The sequence below is a fragment of the Thermobia domestica genome, chromosome 15, assembly GCF_964235325.1.
Source record: "Thermobia domestica chromosome 15, izTheDome1.hap1.1, whole genome shotgun sequence".
Lineage (NCBI taxonomy): Eukaryota > Metazoa > Arthropoda > Insecta > Zygentoma > Lepismatidae > Thermobia > Thermobia domestica.
The window spans coordinates 192,254,989-192,271,006 of NC_137468.1; the positions used below are offsets into that span (position 1 = coordinate 192,254,989).

The 16,018-nt window shown below is 38.9% G+C and overlaps 2 protein-coding genes across 3 annotated transcripts in view; one reads left to right on the top strand and one right to left on the bottom strand.

Moving 5' to 3' along the window:
- The window catches only part of LOC145671429 (calmodulin-like), a 592,217-nt gene that overhangs the window by 276,954 nt on the left and 299,245 nt on the right, over nucleotides 1–16,018 (bottom strand). The window lies entirely within an intron of this gene.
- LOC145671430 (troponin C-like) overlaps nucleotides 1–16,018 on the top strand; it is a 53,074-nt gene that overhangs the window by 8,316 nt on the left and 28,740 nt on the right. Inside the window, exon 2 of the mRNA XM_081740615.1 lies at nucleotides 7,969–8,011. Within this exon, the coding sequence (XP_081596741.1) occupies nucleotides 7,969–8,011 (43 nt within the window). The remainder of the gene's footprint in view (nucleotides 1–7,968; nucleotides 8,012–16,018) is intronic.

The following is a 16,018-nucleotide window of genomic DNA, read 5'->3' on the forward strand; positions in this document are numbered from 1 at the left end:
GCAAACCAGTCACGTTGCCAAGGGGGGGGGTACGGGGAGTCCGGACCCCCTTCGAAACCAGAAATGAAAAAAAATAAGAATAAAACAGAAATAAACGAGAAAACGAAGAATCAACGTTAAAAATAAATAAAAAAAACTACAGCAAGCTTTTGATTATTCTTTTTTATGAGGAGATTTGTATTACTTACAATACATGGTTGCGTTGAGCGGGACAGGCCCGTATCCACGGGGGGCTAGGGGGCCGCCCCACCCTAAAATTTTCACTGTAGGCTTGCAAATGAACTATAATATGGTGATGAACTATGACATGATTGGGACGGGTCCCCCCTAACTTCTACCGGGTCCCCTCTACATTTTTGGGCTGGTTACGGACCTGGCGGGATATCCTGAAAAAGCAAGGGAATTCGAAATTTCTAGAAAAGTTTCGGAATTCACAGAATTTCTGCTATTAGTTAGGGAAATTTCAAGCTTTCGAAAGCATAGTGCTGTTCTAACAGTCTGGACATTTTTTTCATCATAATTTTTCGTTATCGTTTCTCTGCTGTATCAAACATGTTATTTCAGAAACAGTTTTCTACTGCTCCTTTAACCTGTCATTTGGAACAGACAGTAGTTGACGGAATAATGGAAATAAAAAAGATATGTGGAAAGAAAGTTCCGGTAACATTTAATTCAACAGAGAAAGGAACGCAGATATTGTAAAATATTTTACAAGTCATTATTAAATATGTACTTTTTATAATAGTGGATATGTACTTTCTATAATAGTTGAGGTCATAATGAAAGGAAAATTGTTATATTTGAATGAACAAAGGGAGAAACCTAAATATTGTAAGATCTTCTCCAATACTTTTTTTTTATTCCTTTATTCGAGATTTATTCATACTTCGTTATTAAAATATTTACTGATATGTTCTCACTTTATTGTCCTAACAAACCATATGTTGCCAGTAATATAGGTTAGAATGATCGAGACCTTGGTGTGATGACCACAGTATTTCATATCACGGACCTCCCTTTTTCGAAATCCTGGCTACGCATCTGTAATGCAAACGGTTCAGCGTCTCAAGACAAAGTAATAGGTATAGCCATCTGCAAAACTCTATCAAAACCAGAAGTGGTTCAAATTTACTATTACTTCCGGTTTCAATACTGATTTCTAAACAGCAGAAACTGTAAGAGATATAGATACTTTGTTATTGCAATCGATTTAGCTTCTAAGGAATAAGTTCGTTCCGTCCCCTTATAACCTTCTATTCAAACCGGAATTGGTTGAAATCAACCATTCTGGTTTCAACATGTATCGCTATAAAATAAAACAGTAAGGGATAGCGTGTAATGGCTCTTTGATATGGATTCAACTTCCGAGGATCAGATCTAACTTTTCCTCTATTGCAACGTGGGGGGCGCGGTGGCTCAGTGCTAGAGCGTTCTCCTCCGGTGCTTGGGGTCCCTGGTTCGATCCCAGCTCGCACCGTGTGGACTTTGTGGTGGACAAACACCGTGCTCGTGGGTTTTCTCGGGGTCCTCCCGTTTCCTCCCACTTTCTTCATTCCACCATTTCATTCATTTCTCATAATCACCGTCTCCTTTAGCCTAACCGGCATAAACGTGGGACGTAAAACTCAAGATTTCATTTCATTTTTTACCATTGCAATCAGTAGTTATATATGTAATACTTCAAGTTTGAGCATTGAATTCCAATAGTTTAGAAGTCTACCTCAATTTCAGACTGTAAAACGGAACTCATTTGTTAAAATATTTGATCTAGAAGGGAAGAAAAAGAGGTGGGGTGGTTGACTAGGATGCCCATAGGAGGTGTTTGATTTTCATGAGAAACTGAGTTCAGACGAATTTTAGGTGAAACATACAGAAAAAACGAATGTAAATTTTTCCATTCCTTCTCTTCTCAGCCTGAAATTGCAGAGCACAAGTTGTAATTTCGTTCAGCATAATATATTCTGAAAACTTTATACTTAAGGTCGGTTTAAAGGGACAAGTTTTGCCGATAGATGTCACTACACTCTTCGTATATATCTCATGTATTTTTTACCTTTCACGAAAATTCACGATTTCTCTTACAAATTTCAACCTTTAGACTTCAAATTTTTGGAGAAAGAACTTTATAACCTGTCGATGGTAACAATCCGTGCCGATTTTTTATTTGAAATTTTCTCAATTGTTTAAATGGCTTGATTGTTGAAATGGATATCCAAATCTTTAACAATATAACTTTCAACAATGAAGAAAATTCTACATAAAAAATCGGCAGAGATTGTTGTCTTCGATAGGTTATGGAGTTTCTTCTCTAAAAATTTGAAGTCTCTAGGTTGAAATTTGTAAGATACATCGTTAATTTTCGTGAAAGGTAAAAAAATGCATGAGAGAGATACGAAGACTGTAGTTACATCTACCGGCAAAGTTTGTCTCTTTATACCAACCTTAAGTTTAAGTTTTCTCAGAATTCAGCGATTTACTGACACAAAATTTTACATTAAATTTTCCACAAACATTTCCTTGTTTTTAGTTGAATTTTCCCTAGTCTGTGGGGGGCCACGGAGGGTCAGGGGTAAAACGCTTACCTTTGGTGCGTGTGGTCCTGGTTCGATTCCCGACTAAGTAAGTTTGTGTTGCACAACATCGTGTCCATGGGTTTTCTCGGGGTTCTCCCACTTTCTTATTCCACCACTTGTTCTATCACCATTCATTTGCCTTAATCATCCATCTCCCTTAGCCTAATGGGCATCCTAATGGGCTTTGCAACCTTTTTTCGATCATTCTTCGGATATGAAATTTGCTATTTGGACTTTTCTTTTAAAATAATTAAACACGTGTTTGAACTTTTTTGGTTTTTGTAAACGTAAAGGGTTTCTGAAAGAGAATGTACTGCTTAAACTAAAAAAATAAAGAAAATGATAAGAAATATTTAAGGTTTACGTCTCACGTTTATACCGACTAAGCTAAAGGAGACGGTGATGATGAGAAATGAATGAAATGGTGGAATGGAGTAAGTGGGAGGAAACAGGAGAACCCCGTGGAAACCTCTGGTGCATGTGAACTCTCTATCACTGAGCCACCGCGGCCCCGTCTGCTTAAATTGGAACTTAAAACACTACTATGAGAGAAGTTCTCGTACTGCGAGTCGATCCGTGACCCATGCGCACAAAAAGAGCATGCACAGGGTGGTCCGGAAGAAGGCGTCAAGCAGAGAACGGCTGAAAACAAATGAACATGAATAACAACGTTGCCAGACAATGCCAAACAATGCTACCAGACAATGCGAAGCAATGTTGCCAGACAATGCCAAGAATGTTACCAGACAATGCGAAGCAATGTTACCAAATAAATGTGGATAAAACCTAAAACCGTCAGAAAACACCAATTAGGGGTACGTCCATTTCTGGACCACGCTGTACATTATCCACTTGGCTACTTAGCGGCAGGGGAATCAAACCCGGGACCATTGTGTATGTGCGCCATTAATTGATCTACAACTGGACGTTACGGAAGATATAAAATAACTAAGCAACAAAGTTACTATAGTGCTCAATACTCTCTTACTAGATCATGGAGAGTTAGTGTCAGTGTTGCCCGAAGAACATTTTCTAGAGGGGCATCTCCATGGTTGGTATATTACATATGGTATTTCTGGTATTTAATATACGTGGTTTGCTATATTACATATACGTTTTCGTGAGCCAGTGAAGGCGGCTCCAACCTGCCCCCTTCAGGCGAACATGGATAGTGTAAACGTATGTCATTGTACAAGGAATTGAACTCGGGACCAATCGTAATACAACTACGTGCGCTAAGCATTAGGCTAAGCGGTAAGTGAAAGTTAAACACAAACACAGAAAATCTTATGCTTCCCTCCCTGTTAACAATTCATGTTTAGGATAGCGTAAAAGTGTCTTCGCTCAATAGACATAGCATGTATCACATATTTCAGCTGATTACTTTCCATGCAGTTTCATTTAATGATAAATTATTCCTCGTGCTCATTAATATAACAGAATTCATTTACAACGTAAGCATCACTTCTAGTAAAACATTCAAAACATTAATACTGCGTCTACAGCGGAGCCATTCGTTTTGCTACAGTGTTTAGTCATATAAATATGGAATGTGGAAAGTGAAGGCATTCTAAAAGCGACATTTGCAGAAGCTGTAGAACGCAATTAGAGAGAGTGTGTGATAGTTGTGCTGTATCCAAGCAACGGGGAACTCATTTAAGCGATAATGGAAGATCACATCCCTCTGTCTCCCCACCATCACCCCTCTGGCGCATTCTCAAATGGAGGTCGCTAGAGCGATGTAGCAGTAACTTGAGTTGTTTTTTTAAAGCCACTAATCCGTGACTAGTTGGCTAGGTCGGATCTTAAAGTGAATCTTTTCATAGAAAATTACATCGTTAGGGCACCCAAGATGAGAAATGTACACTTCTTTATTTGAATAGCGGAAAATGTTGCGCGGATTTTCATGAAGCACAACATATTCTTTTATTTGGGGTTTTTTAAATTTGGAGTCCAGGACGTGAAATCCTCGGGGGATGGAAACGGATTCTCCTTGCTTATTACTTTCAGAATAAAATTCTTCTTCCCCCACTACTGTACGGTGAATAAAGTAAAATCATTGTCAGAATGTGCAAATTAATTATTTCTTTATTATTGAATATACGAGGAAAGATCAGAAACTAAGGCTAGGAATGAGAAGTGTGCGGTGATTTTAATACATGCAGTTGGCAATTGTGCAGAGTTTCAGATACACGCCACCTGTGGCGCCAGTTGTAGATAAACACAAATGGGAACTTGTTTTGAAAACTGGTCTTGCGACGAACTCCGCTCAGTTATTCGATTTCTGTAGGCGAAACATATAACCGTCGCTGAAACTCACCGGCTTGCGATGAACTCCGCTCAGTTATTCGATTTCTGTAGACGAAACATATAACCGCGGCTGAAACTCACCGTCTTGTGATGAACTTCGCTCAGTTATTCGATTTCTGTAGGCGAAACATATAACCGTGGCTGATACTCACCGGTTTGCGATGAAGTCCGCTCAGTTATTCGATTTCTATGGACGAAACACACAGCCGTGCCTGAAATTCACCGGCAGCTGGTAGAGGTGTACGGAGAGACTGTAATGTCTAGTCAGTATATCGTAGAATGGCGTGAAAAATTTGTGAATGCTGTGAGAAAACGGAGAAAACCGTCGCCGACGAGGCGCGCAGTGGCCGTTCCAGCACGGCCAGCTCGCGCGGAGAAGCTAATTCAGAACAAAAGGAAGGCCATATTATGGCATCTGATGGAAGAATTGGGAATGTCGTTTGAAAGCACCTAGGAGACCAAGGATCTTATAAAATAGAGGATCTGTCCTTACAACAAAATCTTGAAGCCATATGTCACAGTTTCGCCATCCCTACTCTGCCCACTCCACCCAATAGGATCGCAATGTTTTGAGCCAACAATCATGGCGGAAATGAAAGTAGCCAATCAGACTATGGCAGAAACGAGAGTAGCCAATCAGACGTGCCGATGCCTGGTTGTTTTTTTTTTTTTGGCTTCATCGATTTAATAGGATGAAGATACATATGGGCAGATCCTCTATTTATAACATCCTTGTAGGAGACCATCTCGCTTCGGTTCAGATGAGGAGTAGGTGAAACACTTCATACCAACGTGACTGAACACGCAAGGACAGGATTTTTACCAGGAGGAAATCTTCAAGCTCATCCCACGATGCGACAAGAGCCTTAACCGATATTGAGGCTATGTCGAAAGATAACATAATGTATGTACTATCTGTTGGCTGTATTGGTTGTATGAAATAATATATACACGTCTCACTGCAGGCTTTGTAACCTTACTTTTCGATCATCCCTCGTATATATACGGGTTTACTGAATGACTTACTGATCAACGGCCAGGCCAAATTGCTTAAGCTTTCAACTTGAACTTGTGACAGTACGTACGATTTGTGACGTAATGTACCACTAAGGAAGAACTTTTGGAAGCTCGACGTGGAAAGGGGGAAACCAGTCGCGGATCCAGGGGGGCGATCGGGGCGAGCGCCCCCAGAAGAGGAGACTTTCTTATTTTATATATATAAATAACCCCCCAGAGTTTGAAACCGTTAAAAGTAGCTCTAAGTAGCAGTACGACAACCCACTGCTCTCCCCAAGAAGTTGGTCCTGGATCTGTCATTGGGGAGGACTAGGGGTAGCAATGACCAGTGGCGTATTTAGAGGGGTGGCTTCCGGGCTTAAGCTCCCCCCGAAATCTTACTTAGTATAGTAAAGTAAATGAAATATATTGCAGAATTTTTACATTTCCAGGCAAAGCCCCGCCCGAAACAAAATCGTAAATACGCCACTGGCAATGACTATAGTCAGAGGTCGATATTTCAAATTCTCTTAAGACTAAAGACATTAAATTTGGTATTTGGACTTTTCATTTAAAATAAGTAAATACATGTTTCAGTGGTTTTTTGATGTTTGACCAAGAATGGAAGAAAACAGGGGTTTCACTAATACGTGCATACGAAGTGTTTGCATTTTGGTGCGAAACTTTGAGTTCGCACGACTTGTATACGGAAGTTGCAGAAAGACGAATGTAAAGTGTCGCCTGCAGTAACATGTACGGCCATCTGCTAGTGCTAAATAAGAGCTTTATTGGCTAAAGACATTTTTGAAGTCAGTCAGAAAATAACTCATTCAACCGATTCTAACTTCCTAAAATAGCCATGTATATACCACCAGAAGGACGTATCTGCTACTTTTTTCATGATTATAATAGTCTCAACATTTTTTTTGTACTGTGCACTACGCTCTATAACGTCCTGGTACATTAGTAATTATTATTCCTAATATTTTATAGTTTATTAATTATGACAGTGATGACTGCAGATTTTCTCCGGGGGGAATTTCAATACACTGGGGTTGAAAAATAGTGTTACGAAAATTTCTGGAAATCTACGATAGAATATATGGTTTCGGGGGGGGGGGAGCATTTCGTGGCTCCGAGGGAAAATCCTCTCCGGACCACCCCCTGAAATCATCACTGACTGAGAGTTTCCGAAATCACGATTTACGGTGCGCCCGTGACGGGTAGGTGAGAATAGTACACGTAAGATAGTTTTATAGTCTGGCAATACAAGTTCTGTTGCAGGTAAAAGGTACAGAAAATAGAAAGGTATTCTTCAGGCCCCTATACACGGAGCGTCTAGGGGGGCCGGCCCCCTAAAATTTTCATGTTAGGCTTGTAAATGAACTATAATATGGTTGGATCAGGTACCTTTAAATTCTACCTCCCCCTCCCCACATTTTTTGGGCTCGCTACAGGCCTGGTACTCTTTGTTTCAATTCATACTTTTCTAAAATAAATTTTGATTTTTTAAAAAGGACTCAAGTACTGATAAAAACAAATGGCTAGAAACTGACAATTATAAACGCACAATTGGCCAGAATTATACATACCAGCAAAACCATCTTTTTATTAGCTAATCAGAATATTCAAATTAATAGATTTAGGTATAAAATGGCTTAATTGACAACATTGTAAGGGGAATTGTATGATCTTGGCACTTTATTCTATCCGGATTTGTATGCTCTATTATTACTTGAAGAGAAATGAGAGTTATGCTATCTTCATGGATGCCCAAAGGAGGGGCAGCGAGGGGCCTGGTACCCCTGGCTAACGAAAATGTATACTACGTATATTAAATACCAGAAATACCATACCTAATAATAGCAACTATGGAGATGGCACCCCTAGAAAATTTTCTTCGGGTGCCCCTGGTTATCTTATATATGAATTCACACGATAGATTAAGTTTAATGAAAAATATTATAATAAATGGATTTTAAAAAAAAAGAAAAAGGAAGGCAGTAGTAATTAGAATTCTTTCTGACATCTGGAAATCGAATTTCTTTACAACTGAAGATAATGAGCCATCTGTTCTTTTTTATTTCAGAGTGAAGAATTACCAACCATTTTAGATGAAGAACAAGTAGCCAGTAAGTACAAGTTTCATTCTTTAGTTTAAAAGTACAGGGTGTATCAAAAAGAACTTTACAACTTTGAAAAGTCGATTTATTCATTTACCTTACAAACATGGTTTTGGTATCATTCTGTAGGAAAACACATCAAGTTTTGACTCACTAGTTCATAAACAAACCATCACAAGCGGCACTTGCAGCAAGGAGGCTGCCTTTACTGGTCCAGAGTGTGCTAGCTGTATGTTTTAGTTTGAGGAATCCAAGACTGCGACAAGTGTGCAATATAATTTTCGTACAAAGTATGGTAAAGATCCTTTCAGTAGGCCTAGTATTTATCAGTGGTATAAGTGTTTTATAGAAAATGGATGTTTGATAAGAAACCTTCAGGTCGTCCCCGTACATCTGAAGATGTTCTACAGCAAGTGAGACAAAGCTTTGTGTGTGCTACACAGAAGCGGAGTTTGGGGTTGGCCAATGAGGCAACCGGCTCAGGCCCCTCGCTTACAGGGGCCCCAAGTTCTGAGCATGGTTCTTCCAAGAAGTAGATACTACAAAAGCACATTGTGATTTTTACGGTACTCTTGCCCCATGGGCAGGCACGTAACCAAGGGGGTTCCGGGGGGTCCTGACCCCTCCCTTCGAGATCAGAAATGAAAAAAATTAAGGAAGGAAGAAACAAAATGAAATGGGAAAAAGAAGGATCGCGTTAAAAATAAAAAGAAGGATCAGGAGACTTTGGTTATAGTCTACTTTCTTATGAGGAGATTTCTATTACTTGCAATACATGGTGGTGAGGTAAGCGAGATATCCTGGAAGAGTCAGGGAATTTGAAATTTCTAGAAAAATTACAGAATTCCCAGAATTTCTAGAAAAGTTACGGAATTCTCAGAATTTCTGCTACTAATCAGGGAGATTTCAAGCTTCCGAAAGTATAGTACCGTTGTGTAACAGCGTGGACATTTTTTAATCATATTTTTTCGTTATCGCATCCTTGCAGTATCAAACATGTTATTTCAAAAACAATTTTCTACTGCTCCTTTAACCTGTCATTTGGAACAGACATTAGTTGACGGAATAATAAAAACAAAAATTTATGTGGAATGAAAGTTCTGTTAACATTTGATTCAACAGAGAAAGGAACGCAGATATTGTAAAATATTTTACAGGACATTATTGAGTATGTACTTTTTATAATAGTTGAGGTCATAATGAAAGGAAAATTGTTATATTTGAATGAAGAGAGGAAGGACGTAAATATTGTAAAATCTTTTTCAACACTTTTTTTTTTAATTTTACTCGAGATGTCTTCATAGTTTGTTATTAAAATATTTACCAACATATCCTCATTTTATTGTGCTAACAAACCAATATATGTTGATAGTAAAGTAGTTTAGATTGATCTAGCTCCTGGGCATTCAGAATTTAATGTAACCCCCCACCTACCCCCCGCGTTACGAAATCTTGGCTAAAAGAACCAATATATGTTTCAGTAAAATAGTTTAGAATGATCGAGAACCTGGTGTGATGACCACAGTATTTCATGTCACGGACTCTCCCCCCCCCCTCCTTCCCGAAATCCTGGCTATGTGCCTGCGTGGGGTCATTATTGACTGTAGGTCTCGCGCGTATGTAACTCGTCTCTGGTGTCACATCACCAATGGAAGTCACATTGAACATCTTTAGGTATAAGGTAAAAAGTTTATGTATTTTACTACAAAGTGACACCAAAGCGATGTCTGTAAGCTAAATAAATAAATCAATACAAATTTTCAAAGTTTTAAAGTTCTTTTTGATACGTCCTATATTATTAAACATCAATATATCAGAAACAACTACAGTGAGAACAAAAAACAAAACAAAAAAAATTAGATTACAAACTATGCTAAGCAAGAGTCTAGGATGTCTTATACTTGTAGAATGATCATGTCCATCTGTCTGTCTAAAGGTGTCAGAGTTAAAGAAAGTAAGATACGGAGAAGGTTTTTTTTTCTTTTTTGAAAAAAACAACATCATAAGAATAGCATTTGTTTCGTTTCTTATCCACCTATTCAAACCGGAAGTGGTAGAAATCATTCATTTTCAGTTTTAGCTTAACGTCGATCACCATTAAGCCAAAATGACAAAAAGTAGTGAGAAGTTGTTTTCTGAAATTAATTAAGTGTCCCTCAAGAATATACACAGGGTGGGGCAGGGGGACGAACTCTATTGAAAATTATTTATAACTTCACAAATACTTAAACCTATTTTCATGATATAATAAACATTCTGTTCCTTATAATGGCAGAATTGTTATCCGTTGCTTAGATTCCACATAAGCATCACTATTCGTTGGGGATGTAAACGGTTGGGGATGTTCGCGACAGATTTCTGCAGATATTTCAGCGAAACATTTGCAAGAACTTAGCCAATTTGCTCCTTTAATTCTTCAAGAGTTTTTGGTTTCTTTTTGCTCATACCCAGAGGAAGAATTCTCAAGGCGTTAGGTCAGGACTCCTGTATGTCTATTAAAGGGGGCCACGACGTTTCAGCTATCATCCTGGAAAATGGTTGTTAATACAGGATATGTGAAATGAGGCAGGGCTCCATCTTGCATAAAGATCAGGTCGTTCTTTATAGATGCCCTACCTGAATACAATACCCTGAACATAATCTTCAAGCATACACCGTACAATTCTTCATTCATTTTGTCCCGAATGACGTATGGATCCATAACTTTTGTGGATATCAGATCGTACATCACTGTGACTTTTATTATCGTTTTTCCAACAACCACCATCAGATCCTCTTCTGCCCAATAATAACAATTATGTCGCTTAAAGAACTTCCCAACTTGAAACTCGGCTTCATCTGATCTGATTGAATATTTACCGAAAAGATCGGACCAGTTTTCATACGAAGCAAGCATCATCTTCCCGTACTCCAACCGATGATTCCAGTCTTCCGGCAATAATTCTGGGTAGTAGTGTGCAAGGGCGCCGATTTCTCCGTAAATTTGGGGGGACCCATTCAGATGCAGAAGGTATATACATGAGAATTTTAAGACAAATGCATTCAAATTATGCCAAATATTGCATATTCATAAATACAATAGGGGGACCACATGAGCTTTGGGAGGGGGGCTCCCCGGCCGCCCAGAATCGGTGCCCTTGGTAGTGTGGTTTCTATGGACGAAAATTCAAATCTTCCTTCAGAACAATTTTCAGTCGGGTGAAACAAGTTTCGCGAGATGCTTCTCTTTTTTTCTGAGAACTTAGAGGGAACATTTCTGAACCACTTGCATATTTTCCTCCGTCCTCGATCTTAAGTGGCGACCACGTCTTCTAAAGCCTGTGATAAACATCTTGGCATTTCAGCTAAACGAATAAAACGCAAGCTCTGACGCGACGTTGCCGAGTGCTAAGGGGTGTGGCTATGGCTAAGCAGACGAACTGCAGCGCGATCAGGTGACAGGGGATAGACGTGGATGTGTACAAAAATAAACGTGGCAATACCGCTGGCATCTCATTTGCTAGCAGCATTTAAAGGGAACTTGGAGCGCCGCTTTCAAATGCTAAGATGTTTGTCACGCCGTTTAATATCTGCTACAGAACGTGTGTCCATTAGCTTCGAATGGCAAATTCCGCATGGTCCTTGCATCTACTGAGGCACGAGGTCCTTCCACCCTACGTCATCATCTGTTTACTTGTACCACGGACTGCTATATTTCGTACCGGGATGCCAGCTGAGTCCGCTCATAAATAACACAGCATATAATAAACTCTATCATTGTAACGAACAATGCGAAATTCTTTATTTCATGAAAATGATTAAGTATTTAAAAAAAAACTATAAACAGTTTTTAATAGAGAGTTAATTCCCGCCCACCCTGTATAATCTCCACCATGAACTCTGTACTGAAATCGAAGTGATAGAAATTAACTGCAACTTCTGCTTTAAATATTGATCCATACAGAGCAAAATCGTTCAGAGATATCTTCTGTGTAATGCGAGTTCCGTCAATAACATTCTCATATATTCGGGGCAAAATAATAGAAGGAATTATCATTAAGAGATGACGTGTTACCCTGTTGCCACATCATGAGTATTCCACTGACACGTCCTCTGTAACTATTTTGCCCCGAGTATAGTTTCAGTCTCCAAAATCATGATAAACAGATACTAATGGTTGAATTTATTCAAGTTTTTAGTTTATTTCCGTCTGACCAAGACGCAAACATGAATCTTTATAAATTCTACAAATTTCTTTCTTTGCTATGAGTCATGACACAACAACAAATCTCACCTAATGTTCTGTATATGTAAAAGAGTGAAAGTTGGCCCCGGAATAAATAAATAAATAAATAAAATGTATTAGAACTTTCTTCCTATTTTAAAGAATTCGAAGAAAACACCAAACTAAGTTGAATGTATTTGGTATTCTTTGTGTTGTCGATGGTTCAAAAGTTTTGGAGATGTTATTTCAGTTTTTTTGCTTTTCTTTGGATTTTCTGCATTTATCTTGTACACTCTTTTCTCTCCTTTCTCCTTGTATTTGTTCTTTTTTGTGTGTCGTCTTTGAACCGTTTTCGTATAGGGTCTTCGTACGTGATACATTGTAGGGTTGACATGCATCTGAAACGCTCATTTATTTAGCTGTCTTGGCGACTGATCCCTTCGTCGTGCTGGCGATACTTTATCCCCTTTCCCTCTCTCTCTCCATCACTCTCTTTGTGTGAAAGGTGTGTTTGTGTGTGTATCTCAAACAAACATACACATACATACATTGGCATCAGAACTTCCAACCACCTTAATCTACCGTACAACTTATATCATAAAACATTACTAAACTCAAATTTTACTTTTTTCTTACCAACAAGAAAGGGGTTCGAAGAGGAGAAGAACATTCAGTTATACAGGGTGTTTCAAAACAATACCGATAACATTTGGGAAGTGATTCCTGACATCAAGATAAGTCAAAAAGGATAAACCAACCTGGGTGCACAAATGCGTCCTTTCGGAGTTATAGGCGGCCGAAAATACGGGCTCCATAACTATGGAACTTACCGTAGTCAGGTCAAGACTTCACTTAGGAACTAGTATGTGGCCCTATCCAAATATACATGTTTCAGAATCCTGTGGTACTTCCGCACCAATTTTCATATAGCTAGTTCGTGAATACTTCAAATTAAATGCCCGAAGCAAAACTCCCCCTATAAAATCATGGCGTGAGTACCGCAGGACTCTGAAGCATGTATGTTTGGATAGTGCACATATTAATTCCTAAGTGAAGTCTTGATCCGACTACGGTAGCATGGCCGTACTGGCCAGGTGGGAAATTTCCCGGTGGGGCCTGGACGGTGAATTTTATAGTGGGCCCTTCGTTTTGTATCTTAAGTTGCGGTGTATATATAGAAAAAAAAAGAAGCACATGTCACGCACTCCGCGCATACGAGAGTAATGATACGGAGGACGATAACACGTCTTGTGTAGCAGCGTTTTTGCGAAAACAGCCTTTAACATTTCTGGTAATTTAACCCTTGAAAGGTTCCTAATTTCCCACTCTGCTGTAATTTAACCCTTGAAAGGTTCCTAATTTCCCACTCTGCTGTAATTTAACCCTTGAAAGGTTCCTAATTTCCCACTCTGCTGTAATTTAACCCTTGAAAGGTTCCTAATTTCCCACTCTGCTGTAATTTAACCCTTGAAAGGTTCCTAATTTCCCATTCTGCTGTAATTCAACCCTTGAAAGGTTCCTAATTTCCAACTCTGCTTTATAGTTTTATTAATATTGAAGTTCAGCTAAATTGAAATCTCAAATGATGCCATAACTTGAAACTAAATAATGATTTACATTTTACAACACTATTGCTTTCCAAATGGAAAATATACAGGGCCGGATTAAGACCATTGGAGACCCTGGAGCGGAAAAATACAAGGAGAGCCGAATCAAAAACTTTTTATGATAGCCCCCTCTCAACGTGTTCGAAAAAGTCCATGAAGTGTGTAGCAATGACTCATGCATGTTTTTTAAAAAGTTTTATGGTGAAAATGTTTTAAGAAAATTTAAAAATTTGGGGGCCCCTTGGACACGGAGTCCTGGAGCGAAACATGAAAAGTCAACTCAATTTTTGTTTTTTGTTTTTAACAAAAGAGGAAAATGTTTACATTTGTAGAGCAATGGGAGATTGGGCATTATGTTAGATCAGTCAGTGTCAGGGGAGAAATTAGTGCCTTAAAAAAGCTATAAATCTGCATTTTAAGACTTTTCAGCATACTTGATTCGAGTGACACTCCCGGACTCCCTTTTATTGTCGGGCGATGGTGGGGGGGCAGTCTGTACATGTGAGTGGGCTCCCTAGAAAGTACCTTCCTAGTGGGCCCCTAAGTTGCAGTATGACCCTGTACGGTAAGTTCCGTTCCGTAGTTTTGAAGCTAAGGACCTTTAAAGTTCATTTTTTTTCATGTTTTCGGCAGCCAATAACTCTGAAAGGAAGCATTTGTGCACCCAGGTTGGTCTATACTTTTGGTCTTATCTTGGTGTCAGGAATCACCTCCCAAACGTTGTTGGTATTGTTTTGAAACACCCTGTATATGATTCATTTCTCAATATATGAGCGTGGAACTGTGTGGACCTAAAATATCGATAAACAATATTGATAAATTTATTTCCTTAAATTCTTGCTAACCGAACTCTAAAATACTGCTATGTTACTTCAAAATACGTGACTTTGTTTCAAGGCTAAATTTGAAATGACGTCAACAGCCTATGTCATCGAACTCAAAGAACGGAAAATGCAGGTTCTTATAACGTTATACGCTTTAGGCACAGGACAAAAATTAACGTTCAAGCAAGTATATTGGTTCTAAAGAATGATAATTGATTATATATGTGCGCGTGGCACAGCTTTTGTGTCAAAGAATCTGAAAGGATAAATAAATCTTTTCTTCTTAGTTTTAAGCAATAAAAGATTAATTTTCTTTTACCGATGTAACATCTCTTAAGAGTCTTTATCCCGGCGAAATTAAAATACCGCTAATTTTACAGTAATTATGAGATATCTTCAAATAGATTAAAGATAATTGAAATATGGAACAAGAGCACCCTAGACAATATTATTTTTGCGGGAGGTACCGTTATCACAAGTCACCTAGTGGCTTTCCGTTTTCAGCTGTTTAGAAACGCGAAAATAAATGCCGATTTTCAAAATTGCTCGAAATCGAAAGCAGACAAGTGAGTCGTGATAACGGTTTCTTGTGTAAAATAATATTGTCTAGGACGCTCTTGTTCCACATTTCGATTATCTTTTATCAATTTGAAGATATCACATAATTACTGTAAGATTAGCGGTATTTTAATTTCGCCGGGATGAAGACTCTTAAGAACCGACACTGGGAGGATTTAAGAAGTTTGGACAGAACGGAAGCACCAAAGGTAACAAGATGAATTTGGCATTATTCACCACAAATTCACATGGCTTGGGCTTGATCTAGGGACATTTGGTACCCGAGTAGCTTCAACCAACTAAGGGGATGTACAAGAGTTCAATTCTTCTTTCTAATTCCTTTATCTGTCTTAAAAGATTTGTTTACCAAAACTCCTCGTATTTACTCTGTCAGTCCATCCGTCCAGGAGACAATAGAATCTCAAAAAACTACTTGATAAATCATAATCAATCTTGGCTAGATTGTAGAGGATCCGGTTTTAATGATCATCATTCTAGAGCAGGGATAAAAGTGGATATAAAAAGGTAGGGGGACGGTAGGTAGCGGCATGACGCCACGCCGTTCCCCCTGCCTATCTTTGCCCATTGTAATTTTTTAGGAACTGGGGGACGCCGTACATATTTTATCGAGGTGGTGTGACGGCGTCCCCCGCCTTAACCCTAACTTTTACCCCAGCTCTAGAATAAAAACGGTAACACATAGTGTTCAGAACTGAGCGTTCTTCTCAATAAAAACTAACGCCAGTAAGTAAATGAAGAGGCAGCAACATAAAAACTAATACTTTTCCTCCCCAGCAGGGGTGAGTGTGTGTGTGTAAAACAG